The 19,570-nt window shown below is 38.8% G+C and overlaps 1 protein-coding gene across 13 annotated transcripts in view; it reads left to right on the top strand.

Moving 5' to 3' along the window:
• Nucleotides 1-19,570, top strand: part of RALGAPB (Ral GTPase activating protein non-catalytic subunit beta) — a 93,680-nt gene that overhangs the window by 4,362 nt on the left and 69,748 nt on the right. For 6 of the 13 annotated variants that reach the window (XR_015139048.1, XM_086331879.1, XM_086331874.1 and 3 more), the window contains exons 2-3: nt 13,594-13,809; nt 16,836-17,038. Coding sequence is in view for 11 of the 13 variants with exons in the window: in XM_086331879.1 (XP_086188005.1) it covers nt 13,624-13,809; nt 16,836-17,038 (389 nt within the window). In the remaining 2 variants the exon portion in view is untranslated. Of the gene's footprint in view, nt 1-122; nt 268-13,593; nt 13,810-16,835; nt 17,039-19,570 lie in introns of all 13 variants that reach the window. The other 7 variants (XM_086331880.1, XM_086331877.1, XM_086331873.1 and 4 more) reach the window with 3 other exon arrangements.

The raw sequence follows: 19,570 nt of genomic DNA, 5'->3' as shown, positions 1-19,570 counted from the left end.
ATGCCTGATAGTGTTTATCTTGGATTTGTACTACTCAGAGTATGTTGACTTACATTGCTTTGTTTGATCCTTCTCCCGAGTCACTGTAGCTAGGTACTGCAGGTATTCTCCCTGTTTTACAGGTGAGGAAACTATGACAAAGAAATACCAAGTGACTTGTCCAAGGTCATATGGTGAGGTGCGGAGTCTGAACAAAAGAAGGAGCATTGGACTTCGCGGCAAGAGGTGGAACTTCTTATCCCAGCTCACCTGTTGCTTCATGTGACCGTGAGCAAGTCGTAGTGGCTAGTGACATCTGTCTTCCTTAACTTCCTATGCTTGTTATGGAACTAAAGTGAAGTAACGTGAGAACTTTTTGAAAATGGTCAATTGTATCCAGCTGCATTGTTATCCAGCAGGATCTGTAGCAGTTTTTTTGTTGTAGGATGTTCCCTTCATAAATCATCACCTCAGTTGTCATGTTGAATGCTACTGTATCTTGGATTTATTCATCGTGGGTTTCTCTTCTTCACTATGAAACTTTTTCTTGGGCAGCAGTTGTGTCGTATTCATATTTGCCTCCCTACATGTTAGGACAATATCTGACACATAGCAGGTGTTTAAAAAATGTTTGTTCAATGAAATAACTGATGTATGAATTTATTTTACAAAGTTATGAAAAATTGTTTTCTGTAATTAGATTTGAAGCTCCTTAGGAACAAGAATGATGTTTATTCATTATGATATTCCCCGTGCTTGGTGTATAGAAGGCATGTAATAAATATTGGCTGAGTCAATTGATGTAATTAATGCCAGACTGTGGTCTTAGTGTGTCTACCACTGTATTGATCATTTTGGTAATTTGTCAATTAGACCAGACCTTCATGTTACTCTGTGGTAGTACTTAGAAGCCATAAGCTGTTACCTAGCACACAATGACCTGACATTAGAAACATCCAGAGAGTACCTAGAAAGTGGAAGTGTGTGAAGTTGGGAAGGATATTAAGTGATCTTCAGGGGGCACTGTCATTTTTGCCTTGCTCCTATCTGGTAAAAAAATCCACCTGCAATGCAGGAGACCCTGGTTCGATTCCTGGGTTGGGAAGATCCACTGGAGAAGGGATAGGCTGCCCACTCCAGTGTTCTTGGGCTTCCCTTGTTCTTCAGCTGGTAAAGAATCTGCCTGCAATGCGGGAGACTTGGGTTTGATTCCTGGGTTGGAAAGATCCCCTCGAGAAGGAAACAGCTACCCACTCCAGTATTCTGGCCTGGAGAATTCCGTGGACTGTATAGTCCATGGGGTCGCAAAGAGTCGGACACGACTGAGTGACTTTCACCTTCAATTCAATATCACATTTACTTCTAGAGTGTTGACAGTGGAGACTTCGCTGTTAGCAGCTCAAATTGATAGCCAACAGCCCTGATAGTTGGGAAGGAGACTCATAAGATCCTTAACACAGCAGTCAGAGCTGTCAACCATCTGACTTCAGTTATGTCTTCCTATTTCACCACAGTGCCCAACCCTCCCGGCCATGTTCCCATCCTTCCTGCCCTTCCCTTCCTCAGTGTATCAGACACACTGGTGTCTGCTTTTCTACTGTCCCCTCAGCCTGTGTTGGACACTTCCATCAAATTTCCTTAATAGGAATTCAGTTTCTGTTGTGTTATTCCTGTGATAAAGTTAAACTTTTTCTCATCTCTGCCCCCAGTTTTTACTACATTAATTTCAGATCTCCAGTCCTAGTATTCATAGTCTTTCATAATTATTAATTATCATTATAATTATAATAATGATATTCCATAAGTTCAAGATAAGTCACTCCTTATCTTGAAACCCTACTGCCTTCTGTATGTAGTTTGCTTTTCTGCCACTCTAGGTTTTTAGTTTATGATGCTATTTTTTGCTACTTGAAGCAAGTGTCCTTCCTCTTATATACTAGCTGCCCCTTGTATTCTCTTATCCACTCCATTTTCTTATCTCTGTTAAAATTTATAATTTTGCTTTGGTACCCAATTCATATGCCCTATATACTATAGTCTTCCCTGATTGTGTGCTTTTGTTTTCCAGCTCAGCCTTTCTTTCATCCAAAAGTCTTTTGTCCTCTAAACTTAGATAATATCTTGCCTATAGCTTTTCTTTTTTTAAAAAAAGGTGTTCAGAACTTGAATTTTTTAACTTTCGTTATTTATGTATTTTTTAACCTCAATTAGACTATAAACTTACTGAAATAGTAACCAAGTCCTAGTAATCTGTTTCCTTCCTGATCTACTGCATTGTACATAATAGATGGTTCAGTTCAGTTCAGTCGCTCAGTCGTGTCCGACTCTTTGCGACCCCATGAATCGCAGCTCGTCAGGCCTCCCTGTCCATCACCAACTCCCAGAGTTCACTCAGACTCATGTCCATTGAGTCGGTGATGCCATCCAGCCATCTCATCCTCTGTTGTCCCCTTCTCCTCCTGCCCCCAATCCCTCCCAGTATCAGAGTCTTTTCCAGTGAGTCAACTCTTCGCATGAGGTGGCCAAAGTATTGGAGTTTCAGCTTTAGCATCAGTCCTTCCAAAGAATACCCAGGACTGATCTCCTTTAGAATGGACTGGAATAGATGGTTAATAACTGTCTATTGAATAAATCAACTTGATGCCAGTGTCTGAATATTTGTGTCTATGGTGAAGTCTACCCATATATACTTAGCAATTCTTTGACATGTTGTTGTTCAATCACCAAGTCATATCTGACTCTGCCGCCCCATGGACTGCAGCACACCAGGCCTCCCTGTCCCTCACCATCTTACTGAGTTTGCCCAAGTTCATGTCCATTGAATCGGTGATGCCATCCAACCATCTCATCCTCTGTCGCCCTCTTCTGCCTTCAGTCTTTCCCAGCATCAGGGTCTTTTCCAGTGAGTCAGTTCTTTGCATCAGGTGGCCAAAAGAGTGGAGCTTCAGCTTCAGCATCAATCCTTCCAATAAGTATTCAGAATTGATTTCCTTTAGGATTGACTGGTTTGATTGCCTTGCTATCCAAGGGACTTTCAAGAGTCTTCTCCAGCACCACTGTTCGAAAGCATCAGTTCTTCGGTGCTCTGCCTTTATGACATGAAGAGCTATTAATTAGGGGCTTCCTAGGTTTGGCACTAGTGGTAAAGAACCCACCTGCCAATGCAGGAGATGCAAGAGACCATGGGTTTGATCCCTGGGTGAGGAAGATCCCCTGGAGGAGGGCATGGCAACCCACTCCAGTTTTCTTGCCTGGGAAATCCCATGGACAGAGGAGCCTGGTGGACTGCAGTCCATAGGGTCACAAAGAGTTAGACATGACTGAAGTGACTTAGCACACATTCATGCTATTAATAAGAACTTATATCAAACTGTACAGCAGTTCTACTATGCAGCTAAAACTACTCATATTTTTTCTGTGATCCTTCTAATTTTCAGTCATGAATGTTTTTCTAGTGTAATCATGATATATACATCCCCCCATACATGTTCCAAACATCTTACATGTCTTGATTCTCTAATCACAACTCTAAAGGGGGCCATTATCCTGCTGTTATTTGCATTTTACAGATGAAGGTGCTCAGATGCAGAGGTAGAGTAACTCTTGTAAGATCTCTTAGCTTGCAGGTGGTGGAGCTGGGTTTGAATATAAGAAGCTTAGTTCCAGAGTCCTGGCTTTTAACCAGTCTCCTATTTGTTTTTATGCTTCTTATCTCTATGTTTAATGGCTACATTATAGTATATAGAGTTAATCTGCCCTAATTATGAAGGTATTGTTGATGGACAGTTAAATTATGCTCACTTCCCCGTCTTAGGTGCAATACAACAGTGACTGTCTAGTGCATTTCTCTTTTGAATTGGTTCATGAGGATAAATTAAGCAATATTAATATCACTGCATCAAAGCACCTGATATTACTATGTCTCCTACTATGTATTGGCAAAACATTCATGCTGTTCTTGGGTGAATGGTTAGAAAATTGGCATCAGCCTGAGGTGCCTTACAAATGTGTGTCCATTTAGTGACAGGATAGAACTAGAAACGGTTCCATGGTGAGTGGATTAGGCAGTCAAGGCCCAACAGGATTTTTGACTCGTGAGAGGTTGATGCTGATGTGAACATCCCTGTCCAGGAGGCCCTAGACTATGGAGCACTTCTGGTTCCTAAAACCGTTGATGTTCTCTGAGATCTCTGGGTTTGGTATTTGGACAGCCTGAGCTGTCCAGCAAGAGGGGGTTCTTCTTTGTGCGTTTGAGAGTAGGCTGACCACTGACAAAACTGAGCCCAGCAGGACTTACCCTGCCAAATCTGCCACGTTACACTCGACCCTCAGCTTTTTTCCTCCCCTAACGGCAGCAAACATGAAACAAAATGATGTTATAGGACCTCCACAGATAGATTATAACCCCAGACCCTGGGGCAGAGATGGGTTAGGGTAACTTCCAGGGCAGCAATGGCTCATTCATAACGTACGCCTCCCTACGTTCCTTCCACAAGAATCATGCTAATTTGGTTATCAAAACTAGCATATGCTTTTATCTTTGATCAGTCATAAATTGACCCACGAGTTTTTTTTAGCTTGCATCCTGTTTTGTTTTGTTTTTTAAACTTGAGTCAGCTGAAAACATTTGAAGAGTAGACTTTACAGAGAAGTTCAAATTTTCTCTGTGTCTCTTGAAAAATTGGGTCTGTATTCTTTAAGGGTAATAGTTGGTTAAGGCTGAGTAGTGACTGTGCCATTAAAGAGAGCTTTAATTCTCTAGTTTGCCACAATGCCCACCCTACCTGCTTCACAATTTACTGTGTTTAGTTTCCTAGACTGGAGGTTTTTGTCCTTCCCAGATCTAATATTTGGTAATGACTGCTTCACTGTGTTGAAATTAACACATAATATATAACCTAACAACACAGAAATTTAAAAAAATATGTGAAACTAACAATAACAAATTAAAACCATGAATTACTATCCTTGCGATAAAATTAGTATTTTGGTAAGAATGTTCAGGTCCAGCTATACTAGACATATAAAGTGGTCAGATGCTTGTGTCTGCTTATAAATTGAGAAGTAAGACAGTAATATGCACTTCATATTTGACATTTTGAAATAAGGGCTAAGTACATACGAAATTCTTGTGATTGTGTTACTGAAAGCAGTGTGTGGTATTAGCAACTCAGATACCACCAATGCTGTGGCCTTTGGTGATGTGATTGTTCTGAAATGGTGAACAGTTCTTGGTACAGTAAGGTTCTAAACATGAAAAACTTGAATTTTCCCTCAGTTTGCAGGGTTAATTACGTTACTGGAAAATCTGATGTATATTAAAACACCACAAAATATTTTGTATATATGAGTAAAAGTTAGATTTTTAGGCTGAAACAATTGAAAACACAATGATTTTCTGGCAGACATTAGAAAGTCAGGTAAAATGTAGCATAATTGTAACATAATTATTCATTGTGCAGGACTGTCTTCTGTATTATAAGATCTGCCCATAAATAACCTGGATCTGTCCGTGAATAACCGGTAGCATGCCCTGATCATAATGTTAACCAGAAGTGCACCTGATGTTTCCTAGGTGTCTTCTGGGGTGGGGGGGCAGTCCTTTTTTTAATTGAATATCTTTCCCTTAAACTCTTGAAATGTGTCCCATTGGCCTTACCTCCTAAATCAAAGTGTGGTTTTATCACACATTTTGCTAGTTTAATAGGTACAAAAGGATACTTTTAGTTGCTTTACTTTTTGATATTCTTATTTGTTTCCAATGTTTATTTTCTCTTCATTGTTTTATTTAACTTGCCTGTGCAGTTGGCCCTCTGTTGGTGGTCCTGAATCTGCAGCTTCAGCCAACCATGAATTCAAAATATTTAGGAAAAAAATTTTCATAAAGTTCCAGAAAGAAAAACTTGAATTTACCATGTGCAGGCAGCTTTTTATATGGCATTTCTCTTATATTTACAACTATTTACATAGCATTTTCACCGTAGGAGGTATTTATTATAAATAATCTGGAGATTTAAAGTATATGGGAGGATGTGCATAGATTACATGTAATTACTTTATGTAAGAGACCTGGTCATTTGTGATTTTAATATTGTCGGAGGGTCCTCGAACCAGTACCCTGTGAATACCAAGGGACAGTTGTAATTACAATGTATATCTTCGTCTTAATATTTTTGTCTTTTATGCATTTTATTGAAAGTTAGCATCTGTATTTTTCTATTGATATTACATGCATTTAAATATTTTAATTCAACCTTTTCATTGTATCTTTTCTATTCCTGTCTACCTTACATGTTTCTTGAAATGTGATAAGCATTTTTAAGCATTTATTTCATTTTCTTCCATGTAATCATTTAAACATTAATAGATTTGAAAAATTAAAAATCTCTTATATTTAAAAACTTTAAACAAAATTTTAAGAAAAATTTAAGAGCTATTAGTCCTGTTTTGACTGGTCTTCCAGAGTGTTTTTTCAAGAAAGATACTCCTGTCTATACTTCAGAATTGAGAAGGATGGTAGCTGTTTCTTTTTTTTTTTTTTTATTTTTTTTTATTTTTAAACTTTACAAAATTGTATTAGTTTTGCCAAATATCAAAATGAATCCGCCACAGGTATACATGTGTTCCCCATCCTGAACCCTCCACCCTCCTCCCTCCACCCTCCTCCCTCCCCATACCATCCCTCTGGGTCGTCCCAGTGCACTAGCCCCAAGCATCCAGTATCATGCATTGAACCTGGACTGGCAACTCGTTTCATACATGATATTTTACATGTTTCAATGCCATTCTCCCAAATCTTCCCACCCTCTCCCTCTCCCTCTCCCACAGAGTCCATAAGACTGATATACATCAGTGTCTCTTTTGCTGTCTCGTACACAGGGTTATTGTTACCATCTTTCTAAATTCTATATATATGCGTTAGTATACTGTATTGGTGTTTTTCTTTCTGGCTTACTTCACTCTGTATAATAGGCTCCAGTTTCATCCACCTCATTAGAACTGCTTCAAATGTATTCTTTTTAATGGCTGAGTAATACTCCATTGTGTATATGTACCACAGATTTCTTATCCATTCATCTGCTGATGGGCATCTAGGTTGCTTCCATGTCCTGGCTATTATAAACAGTGCTGTGATGAACATTGGGGTGCACGTGTCTCTTTCCCTTCTGGTTTCCTCAGTGTGTATGCCCAGCAGTGGGATTGCTGGATCATAAGGCAGTTCTATTTCCAGTTTTTTAAGGAATCTCCACACTGTTCTCCATAGTGGCTGTACTAGTTTGCATTCCCACCAACAGTGTAAGAGGGTTCCCTTTTCTCCACACCCTCTCCAGCATTTATTACTTGTAGACTTTTGGATCGCAGCCATTCTGACTGGCGTGAAATGGTACCTCATAGTGGTTTTGATTTGCATTTCTCTGATAATGAGTGATGTTGAGCATCTTTTCATGTGTTTGTTAGCCATCTGTATGTCTTCTTTGGAGAAATGTCTATTTAGTTCTTTGGCCCATTTTTTGATTGGGTCATTTATTTTTCTGGAGTTGAGCTGTAGGAGTTGCTTGTATATTTTTGAGATTAGTTGTTTGTCAGTTGCTTCATTTGCTATTATTTTCTCCCATTCTGAAGGCTGTCTTTTCAGCTTGCTAATAGTTTCCTTTGATGTGCAGAAGCTTTTAAGGTTAATTAGGTCCCATTTGTTTATTTTTACTTTTATTTCCATTATTCTGGGAGGTGGGTCATAGAGGATCCTGCTGTGATGTATGTCAGAGAGTGTTTTGCCTATGTTCTCCTCTAGGAGTTTTATAGTTTCTGGTCTTATGTTTAGATCTTTAATCCATTTTGAGTTTATTTTTGTGTATGGTGTTAGAAAGTGTTCTAGTTTCATTCTTTTACAAGTGGTTGACCAGATTTCCCAGCACCACTTGTTAAAGAGATTGTCTTTAATCCATTGTATATTCTTGCCTCCTTTGTCAAAGATAAGGTGTCCATATGTGCGTGGATTTATCTCTGGGCTTTCTATTTTGTTCCATTGATCAATATTTCTGTCTTTGTGCCAGTACCATACTGTCTTGATAACTGTGGCTTTGTAATAGAGCTTGAAGTCAGGCAGGTTGATTCCTCCAGTTCCATTCTTCTTTCTCAAGATCGCTTTGGCTATTTGAGGTTTTTTGTTTTTCCATACAAATTGTGAAATTATTTGTTCTAGCTCTGTGAAGAATACTGTTGGTAGCTTGATAGAGATTGCATTGAATCTATAGATTGCTTTGGGTAGTATACTCATTTTCACTATATTAATTCTTCCAATCCATGAACATGGTATATTTCTCCATCTATTAGTGTCCTCTTTGATTTCTTTCACCAGTGTTTTATAGTTTTCTATATATAGGTCTTTAGTTTCTTTAGGTAGATATATTCCTAAGTATTTTATTCTTTCCGTTGCAATGGTGAATGGAATTGTTTACTTAATTTCTCTGTTTTCTCATTATTAGTGTATAGGAATGCAAGAGATTTCTGTGTGTTGATTTTATATCCTGCAACTTTACTATAATCATTGATTGGTTCTAGTAATTTTCTGATGGAGTTTTTAGGGTTTTCTATGTAGAGGATCATGTCATCTGCAAATAGTGAGAGTTTTACTACTTCTTTTCCAATTTGGATTCCTTTTATTTCTTTTTCTGCTCTGATTGCTGTGGCCAAAACCTCCAAAACTATGTTGAATAGTAATGGTGAAAGTGGGCACCCTTGTCTTGTTCCTGACTTTAGAGGAAATGCTTTCAATTTTTCACCATTGAGGATAATGTTTGCTGTGGGTTTGTCATATATAGCTTTTATTATGTTGAGGTATGTTCCTTCTATTCCTGCTTTCTGGAGAGTGTTTATCATAAATGGATGTTGAATTTTGTCAAAGGCTTTCTCTGCATCTATTGAGATAATCATATGGTTTTTATTTTTCAATTTGTTAATGTGGTGTATTACATTGATTGATTTGCGGATATTGAAGAATCCTTGCATCCCTGGGATAAAGCCCACTTGGTCATGGTGTATGATCTTTTTAATATGTTGTTGGATTCTGATTGCTAGAATTTTGTTAAGGATTTTTGCATCTATGTTCATCAGTGATATTGGCCTGTAGTTTTCTTTTTTTGTGGGATCTCTGTCAGGTTTTGGTATTAGGGTGATGGTGGCCTCATAGAATGAGTTTGGAAGTTTACCTTCCTCTGCAATTTTCTGGAAGAGTTTGAGCAGGATAGGTAGCTGTTTCTTAAAAGCAAATTCCCAGGCCCTAATCCAGACCTACAGAATCAAGCTTTTTAGGGATGGAGTTTTGGAATCTGCATTTTAAACTAGAGGGGCTATTCTTATGTGTACAGTGGAGTTTGAGAGCTAGCTTGTCTTTTTTTTCCCTAAAAACACTTTTTCCCCTCCAATAATGTATTGCCTGGAATGGACACTAAATATTACGTAAATATTCCTTAAATATTTGAAAACCTTCCAACTACTTTTTTTTTTTTAACTAATAAATACCTTAAAGCGAATGGACATTTTCAATTTTTTGTTTGGACTTCCTTCAGTGGCATAAAGGGAACAGCTTCTAACATCTTCCTTTTTCCCATTGGTAAACCTTGGCATTCTAAAACATTCAATATGCACTGTGTGCCAAGGACTTCTCAAAGATTCAGGAAGTGAGGTTTCCCCTCAAAAAAGGTTGACACACTTATGGTAAAAGATACCTTTACAAAGCTAATGAATAACCTAACCTGACACTTAAAATGGATAGCCTGTAACAGGGACTCAGAGATGGGGTAGAGGGGTGATTGGCGGATTAAAAAAAAAAAAAAGTTTTCCCAAAGAGGGTACTTGAGCTGTGCCTTGGAGAAGGCAGTGGCACCCCACTCCAGTACTCTTGCCTGGAAAATCCCATGGACGGAGGAGCCTGGTAGGCTGCAGTCCATGGAGTCGCTAGGAGTTGGGCACGACTGAGGGACTTCACTTTCACTTTTCACTTTCATGCATTGGAGGAGGAAATGGCAACCCACTCCAGTGTTCTTGCCTGGAGAATCCCAGGGACGGGGGAGCCCGGTGGGCTGCCATCTCTGGGGTCACACAGAGTCGGACACGACTGAAGCGACTTAGCAGCAGCAGCAGAGCTGTGCCTTGAGGGGTAGAGACTTCATAAGGTGCATTGAGGTGGGGAACAGCATGAGTTGTATAATAGGGTGTGAAAAAACTTGCTGAGTGTGAGCAATCATCAGTAGTTCTTGGGGCCATTGCTTGGAGGATGGGATGGGAAAGTGGCAGTAGAAGATGAAACTGAGAAGGTGGATAAGCAGTTTCAATTAGAATTTCAGCAAGATTTTTTCCTTTATTTGGATAAAATCATCTTAAATTTTATATAAAAGAGTAAATGCCTGAGAATAGCTAAGAAAAGTTTTGGAAAAAAATAGTCAAGGTAAAGGGAGCTTCCTTTCTAGATACTAAAACATTGTATAAAGCCACTGAATTTAAATCATTATAACATGAGCATAGGGATAGACAAATAGTTGAACAGAACAGGTTTGTAAATTTCTACATAAATGAGAATTTAATATATGACAAATTGGTATTTCAGGTCAGTAGGAAAGGGTGTGATTTAAAAAAAAAATATTTGACTACATCAGGTCACAGTTGCATCATTCAGGGTCTTTTGTTGCGATACATGGACTCTCTAGGTGTGGTGTGTGGGCTCAGTAGCTGCAACATGCGAGCTCTTGAGTTGTATTCTTAGACTGCAGAGAATACGAGCTCAGTAGTTGTAGGGTAGGGGTTTAGTTGTTCCACTCCATGTGAGATCTTAGTTCCCTGACCAGGGATCAAACCCATGTCCCTGCATTTCAAGGCAGATTCTTAACCACTGGACCATCCCAAGGATGTGTTTTTAATAGATGATGTTGACACAACTGACTGTACATCTTAAAGGAAATAAAATTAGGTCTTTCCTGTAACACTTATAGAAGTAAATTCCAGATGGCAAAAACTTAAATATGAGGACTAAATTATCTTTCTTGGAAATCTAGTAGACTACATATACATTTTAGGGCTATGTTTTTAAACTTTTGGACCTAGACCCACAATAAATATTTTATGTATTTTATATTGTGACCCAGAACATACGCATATATAAAAAATGAAACAAAATTTCACAGAACTTTGCTTACCTTTACTGTGTATGGTGCCTTTATTTTATATTCTGTTTCATATAATTAAAAAGTATTATCTATTACATTTATTTTATGACCCATGTTTTGGAAAGCACTGATATGGAGGATAGGAGGGAGAAATCATCTAAGGCAGACTCAAAACTAGAAGGTGTAAAATAAAAATATATTTGGCTAGAATAGTGAAATTTCATTTCATACCTCCAATCTGGCAAATAAATAAATACATAAGTAAATCTGATTCTTGGCAAAAGATTGGGAGTGAGAAGATAGAAAAGCTCTCATCCATTCCTAACGTGAATGGGAGTTATTACAGCTTTTGGGGAAGCGATCTGGCAACGTTAACCTGTTAACGTTAAAAATACATATACTCCTTGATCCAGTAGTTTCTCTTGTAGAAATTTAAAGGCCACTGATTAAGGATATATAAGCAAGCCTATTTTTTGCATTATTATTTCCTAGTGACAAAAAAATGGGAAATGAAGTAAATATATTAGTTTTTTTCTCCTGAAAAAAACATTATTAGGAGATTGGTTGAATAAATTATGCCACATCATGGAATAGTACATAGCCATGAAAAAGAATCTGTTATTAGAAAGAAGTATATTTGTGAGGTACTGGTGAATAAGAAAAAGTATATAGTTCCTAGCTTTGCGTGTATATAAATTATTTTAATATGATTGAGCAAAATACAAGAGGAAGTGTTAGGTTGTTTAAATGGATTATGTATTCTGGGAAGTGAATTACTTGGATAGGGAATGAAGGCAAACAAATGAAAAGGGTGAAAAATCACACTAAAACAAAAAACCCTGTAGTATAATGTTCCTGTGTGTTTAGGTAAGAGATTATAGTGTGTGTATGTATATTATACTGTGTACTCTATGTATATGTATTTATGTGTATATATGCTTATTTTAAAAGGTGAGAAAAAATGTGTGGGTATAAGTTGTCCTCTGATGGGAATGGCACCCTATCAGAGTTTCCCCTTTTTTCCCTTCCAGTTTTGAGAGAGTTATTTTAGGGCAGCCGGGGGTAGGGGAACACCAGGATACCCTTGTCAGGGGTTCCTTATAAATCCTAAGGAGACTGAGTCAACTTTAATAGGGTCTCACATCCACCCATCCTTCACATTGTAGGTACCTTTTTTGATGCTGATCCATCCCTTCTGCCTTTGTGTTTTCAGGGACTCTTGTCCAGAGGAGGGCCATATCCTCTTGAAAAACACTGGTACTTGTTGAGCCGGAATGAGGTTTTCTAAGATAAAATTAAACAAAGCTACCCATTTGAAGAAAAACTAGCTTAAATGATGGAACTTTTTAAAGCTTAAATGTACCCTTAAACTCTGCTGGTTGGGCCAACAGATTTCAGAGCAAGTAGAAAATGAAGGTTTACAGAAATGATTTGGAAAGGACCAATCATCCTTGATTTGCTTCATGAATATGACATTTGTGATTATAATATTTACATTGTAATCATATAAATAACGTTTTCTGTGGCTAGAATTTTTTATTTGTATAGTAGACTTAGATATCGTTTCATAGAGAATATACAGCATTGGGAAAAGCAGTCTATGTCGTGGAGAATCTATAGGCTAGAGAGGGGCAGTACGTACTCCAGTTAAGAGCATGGTCCGTGGAGTGCAACAGATGGGACTCAAAACCCAGCTCTATCATGTTATAGTTCTGAAGCCCCAGAGACACAGCGCACGTCTCTATGCCTCAGTCTTTTCATCTGTGAATAGGGATAACGTGACTTAATTTTCACAGAGTTGTGATACTTTCATGAGCAGTAGGTAATATATGCTCAATCAGTGGCAAGTCTTAATAGATTTTCTGAAGGATACTGAGTTCCAGGTGTTCCATTACCAGAAGAGGGTATGCCACTGCTGTAGAGAATGAAATGTTCTTGAAGAATTTTATGTCTGATTTAAGGGCAGTGGTGGGAAATTGCAGGGGTCTGTTTCTAGCATGTAATAGGTACTTGAAAACTGTTAACTGAAAAATCTGGGGCTTGGAGTAAACCCTTTCCTTTGTCTCCCTTTTCTACTTGGAGCATACCCTTCTTCCATCTTTTTCCATTCTGGAACATGGAATGAGGAGGGTTCCCTCATGCTGTGAGTACCCCAGGTCTGATTATTTTATCCCCTTGCACGGCAGCCATCTGCCCCAGGTCTCCTCTGGGCTTCTGAAGGCTCTTTTGGGTAGGTGCTCAGACAGCTGCTTCCCAGAGTCTGCCTTTCCTACCTGATCTCACCAAGAGGCTATTGAGAACATTCTCAAAACATTTAGGTATTTTTTTTTTTTTCCTCAGTCATCTCGAGGCAGCTGCTTTATTGTGCTATGTAGGGTAAATATGTATTTTACTTATTTTTATTAGCTTCCAGCAGTATAATCTGACGTGGAATTCTCTTTTGTCTTTTCAGGTGCCATTTGGATAGTCCTTTAGCGGCACAATGTACTCTGAGTGGAGGTCGCTGCATTTGGTGATTCAGAATGATCAGGGCCACACCAGTGTGCTGCACAGCTATCCAGAGAGCGTTGGGCGAGAGGTGGCAAATGCAGTGGTTCATCCTCTCGGGCAGGCCTTAGGTACCCCTTCAGTGGCTGGGAGTGAGAGTTTGTTAAAAACTGACAAAGAAGTAAGTGTTTCTTCATTTCATTCTACTATGTGAAAGTATGTTTGTTACTGCATGATTTATTTAACATTTTATAGGCTTCCCTGGTGGCTCAGACAGTGAAGAATGTGCCTGCAATTAAGGAGACCCAGGTTCAATCCCTGGGTGGGGAAGATCCCCTGCAGGAGGGAATGGCAACCCACTCTAGTATTCTTGCCTGTAGAATCCCATGGACAGAGAGAGGAGCCTGGCAGGCTACAGTCCATAGGGTCACAGAGAGTCGGACACAGCTGAGCACTATCACACGCTTTTAAAGTGGATTTCTGCTCAATGGAGTGTGACTTCTCAGTTTGAACTTATATGGGTTGCAGGTTAGAGCCCAGAGTTTGTGGGAGTTCAAGGAATAGATTGTTCCATTGTGCTATTGGGACTTCCTGCTAGCTGGACCCAATTCTCCTCCACCTGAGCTGTGTGCTGAGCAGACTTGGATGTCAGGACCTCAGGCCCCTTTCCCCAAGTTCTAGGCTCAGTCATCAGATTTCTATTCAGAGGCAGTGTTTGGAAGGTCTTCGTTTTTACCTCTAAAAGGCCTCTAACCAAAGGCCTGTCTTGTGTGGTTTTCAGGCTACCCGTGTGCATTGAGCCTGAGGCTCTCCTGCTGTCTCCATCCTGACTTATAAGTTTGAGAGTACTGCAGAGCAATTCAGTCGGTATGGCTGTGAGCCCAAGTGGTTGGAACAGGGGTCATGTTTGCTGTCCCTAAAAATGAGGAGTTTTTGGAGTGGCTTGGCCTGGAGCTGGTTCTCTGTTCTTGGGTTCAGGGGACTGGGCATTAAAGTTAAGTTGCTTTAAGTTGGACTTAACCTGCCCATCCCTTTTCACTTATGTTCTGATTTCTCCTGAAGGAGAGATTAGACTTAATCCAGGTATAAGACCACTCTAGATAGACTGAAGATTATGGCTCAGGAGGCAGTTTATTTACCCTCTGTAGGCCATGGATTACCGAAGGGGAAGCCTTCATACTGAAGAGCATTTTCTTCTCAGAGTGCGCTAGCAGAGACCTACCCTAAGGACTAGCACTTGCCCTGGTGCGCTCTCTTCTTGGTGTATCTGTAATTCCTTGCTGCCTTCTCCTGGGAAGAGATGGCATGTGATTAGGTGGTGGTGTTCAGTGCAGCTCTTTCTACCCTTGAAAGAATATGAGAGAATAATAGTTCTTAAATCCAGTGTCCTCTCAAATTATGTAAGTGAACTGTTGTATGAAGATAACACCAAAGGTATATCTTCTCCTTGGTCTTTCCTCTGATAATTAGGAACTTGCCAGCCTCTTTTAAAATTCTTTCCCTTGTTCAGCTTAATCCAGCTCTGCACCCCTCCCCGCCTCATTTGTCACAGCCTCACTGTGTTGTTATAGTTGCTTTTAATATTAATTGCTGTGGCATTGTTGTTTTCTATTATACTGTTGTTAATATTTTCTACCTGTGACCTTTGTAGTTTTGTTCTGAGCTTAAAAATTTCAGTACATGTATTTATCTTGTTACATTCAGCTTTAGTTTTAAACTGGTGAAATCTTTGTGAATCCTGAATTTCTGTTTTACAAGTTAGTTATTTTTTTAGTTTTGTGATGTCTACACATGGTCAGCATATAATCTGATTTTCTCTAAGTTAAAATCTTGGCAGAGCCTTTGGCATGCCATTGGACATCTTCTTCCAAAATGATCTTGGTACAGTAATCCACTGCTAGTCTCCCATGTTATTTTGACCAGTTACAAATCCAGCCATTCTACCTTCTTCTGGACTATATGTTGTCTCCATCTTGTCCACAAGGACCAAATTTGTTAAAACCCAGAAACCCCTTTGCCAGAGAAGGCTGTTAATGGCATGGTGAGAATAGCTTTAGATTTCTAGGCCAGGGATCTGGTTTTCAGCTCCAGCATTTTGAAGCAGATGCTTTGGGCCAAATAGCTTAATTTGCTAAACTTCAGTTTCCTTATGTCTAAAATGAGGATAGTTTACCCTCTCACATGGGTTATTCTGATGGTTAGATAATATTTATGAAAGTTCCTCGGAAACTGATTTTAAATCAGTACCAGGTTTATACCAGCTGCCTTCATAGTAACCCTCTTAATAGAGGAGTGAAGCTTGTCTGGCATGACTTGTTCTTTTTGAGCAGGCTAGTTCCCACTGACCCTTCTTCCCTTTTGTAAGTACTCACTGATCATCTGCTTAGTAATTTGTCCCAGAGTTTTGTCTGGAATTCACTTAAACTTTCCAGTCTACATTATCTGGAATATAGTTTTATCTTCTTTTGCAAGTTGGACCATTTCCCCCTTCTCATTGTACCTTATTCATTCATGATTGCTGGCAGTGGTTCAGCAGTCTCTTAGACAATTTCTCTCAGCCCCTATGATTCGGACAGGTCAGGAGGCTGGAAGTCATTTAGTGTAGCTAAGTGCCTTTTTAAGATGTTACCCAGCTTCAGTCCCTTCTGACTTGTGTTTGATCTTGCCCTTCCATTTAAAATATTATTTTCTTTGCCAAATGAAAATAGTCACACAGTAAGAGTTGGACAGTTCATCTTCCTTCCTGTTGTTTGTTAAAGTTGCATAATCTGAAAATGGAATATGATTAAATTTATGTAAATGATTTCCTAAATGACACATACCCAAATGTGTCATTTGGGTATTAAGTGGAGGAAAACATCTAAAATTTTCTATTTCTGTGCATCTAATCTCTGTGGAAAGCCAAGATGACCTGTACTTTTTATTTTACAGAGCAAACAATAATAATGTCTAAGGGGTGAAAGCCAATGTCGGCTTGATAATTAGAAATAAGCACATAATTTATTTTCTTAAATATTTTGCTTAGAGTTGTCTGAGTATGTCTTATACATGGGAGGTGCATTTTCTAAAATTAATCTGAACCTTGTTGAGACGAATATACTTCAATTGAGAGGTTTTTGGCAATAAGAAGTTAACATTTTAAATCAGTCTACTGATAAACAGGGAGGGATGTTTAATAATTCTATATCTATATTTTCTTTTGTTTAGGTAAAATGGACCATGGAAGTAATTTGCTATGGACTGACCCTTCCATTGGATGGAGAGACTGTAAAATATTGTGTTGATGTATATACCGACTGGATTATGGCTTTAGTGTTACCGAAAGATTCTATTCCATTGCCAGTTATTAAAGAGCCTAATCTATATGTTCAAAGTATACTAAAACACCTGCAAAATCTTTTTGTACCAAGGTAAGCTATACTAGTCTATCTGGCCATTATCCGGATCATAATAAAATATTCATCATTGTTACTTTTTTAAATTATAGGAACTGATTTCATTGTTAAGTCTTTTGAGCAGTAATTTTCATGTCTTTTTCAGTTAAAGCGTTAATATGAATGAGAGAGATGGGCTTATATAATGTTTTCTAGGACTCTTTAACAATGTGTTTTCATTTTAACAGCTTTTGGCTTTGCTTCTAAGATCTGATAGCTATTAGGTGTGAAAATACTGTGACCCCTTTCCCTTACAGTCAAAAAACTCTGCTTTTGCCTAACATAATTCTTGTCTAAACTTAAGCTAAAGAATAACTAAGCCCTGTACCTTAAAATGAATCTTATGAGAGAATGAAGATATAGAAGTAAGCAGATTTGAAATTATGGGCAAATTTGTAGAAGACCAAAAGAATACTTTTGACAGTTTGTTACTGAGTTTTTCTCCTACCTTCTGTGACAGAGACCTTAAATATTGTAATGTACAGTTGCCTTCAGTTCAGTTCAGTTCAGTCGCTCAGTCGTGTCTGACTCTTTGCAACCCCATGAATCGCAGCACTCCAGGCCTCCCTGTCCATCACCAACTCCCAGAGTTCACTCAAACTCATGTCCATCGAGTTGGTGATGCCATCCAGCCATCTCATCCTCTATGGTCCCCTTCTCTTCCTGCCCCCAATCCCTCCCAGCATCAGGGTATTTTCCAGTGAGTCAACTCTTTGCGTGAGGTGGCCAAAGTATTGGAGTTTCAGCTTTAGCATCAGTCCTTCCAATGAACACCCAGGACTGATCTCCTTTAGGATAGACTGGTTGGATCTCCTTGCGGTCCAAGGAACTCTCAAGAGTCTTCTCCAACACCACAGTTCAAAAGCATCAATTCTTCGGCACTCAGCTTTCTTCACAGTCCAACTCTCATGACCACTGGAAAAACCATAGCCTTGACTAGATGGACCTTTGTTGGCAAAGTAATATCTCTGCTTTTTAGTATGCTATCTAGGTTGGTCATAACTTTCCTTCCAAGGACTAAGCGTCTTTTAATTTCATGGCTGCAGTCACCATCCGCAGTGATTTTGGAGTCCAAAAAATAAAGTCTGACACTGTTTCCACTGTTTCCCCATCTATTTGCCATGAAGTGATGGGACCAGATGCCATGATCTTCGTTTTCTGAATGTTAAGTCAACTTTTTCACTCTTCTCTTTCACTTTCATCAAGAGGCTTTTTAGTTCTTCTTCACTTTCTGCCATAAGGGTGGTGTCATCTGCATATCTGAGGTTATTGATATTTCTCCCAGCAATCTTGATTCCAGCTTGTGTTTCTTCCAGCCCAGCGTTTCTCATGATGCACTCTGCATATAAGTTAAATAAGCAGGGTGACAATATACAGCCTTGATGTATTCCTTTTCCTATTTGGAACCAGTCTGTTGTCCCATATCCAGTTCTAACTTGCTTCCTGACCTGCACATAGGTTTCTCAAGAGGCAGGTCAGGTGGTCTGGTATTCCCACCTCTTTCAGAAGTTTCCACAGTTTATTGTGATCCACATGGTTGCCTTACTTATACCTAGAACATTTTTTCCCATTCTAAAAGAATTATATGTCATTTTAAAGGATTTTGGAAATAATAGAAAATGGAGAGGAAAACATTAGTTGCCTACCCATTTGTAGGGATTTCCTTTGAGAAAAATATGTTTTTTCATCTGTGTGTGTATGTGTGTTTTTCTTCTTTGAAAATGTCTGTGGAAGGATCAAGAGGGCTGACTTCCATCCTTCTGGAAAAGTTTTGGTTAAGACTTTTGGTCTGTCAGATGAGGGACTGACTATGAATCAGCCAAAAACCAGCTCTGTAAATTTTAGCTTTTTAAATTTAGAAGGAAGATTACTTTGGAAAATCTGAATTAAAAAGAGAATCTTCATTATGTGCTGTGATGTATAGGATCAAGTGTACAAACATACCTCAAGATATTGTTGGTTGGTTCCAGGGTGCTGCAGTAAAGCAAACATTGAAATAAAGCCTTTTTTGGTTTCCCAGTGCATATAAAAGTTATGTTTATACTATATTGTTGTCTATAAGTGTGCAATAGCATTATGTCTAAAAAAAAAATACACGTTTTAATTTAAAAATACTAGGATTACTAAAAAGTGCTAACTATCATCTGAACCTTTAGTGAACTGTAATCTTTTTGATGGTGGAGGGTCTTACCTTGATGTTGATGGCTGCTGGCTGATCAGGTTGGGTGGATGTGGTAGTTTCTTAAAATAAGACAGCAGTGACATTTGCCACATTGAGTGACTCATCAGTTCATGAATGATTTCTGTGTAACATGCAGTGCTATTTGATAGCATTTTGCCTACAGTAGAGGTTCTTTCAAAATTAGAGTTAATCCTGTCAAAGCCTGCTACTGCTTTATCAACTAAGTTTATGCAATATTCTAAATCTTTGTTTTCATTTCAATAATGTGCACAGCATCTACACCAGGAGTAGATTCCATCTTAAGAAACCACTTTCTTTGCTCATCT

The sequence above is a fragment of the Bos grunniens genome, chromosome 13, assembly GCF_055505025.1.
Source record: "Bos grunniens cultivar Pamir isolate PY7600 chromosome 13, Bosgru_T2T1.0, whole genome shotgun sequence".
Taxonomy (NCBI): Eukaryota; Metazoa; Chordata; class Mammalia; order Artiodactyla; family Bovidae; genus Bos; species Bos grunniens.
This window is presented reverse-complemented; position numbering and strand designations above follow the sequence as displayed.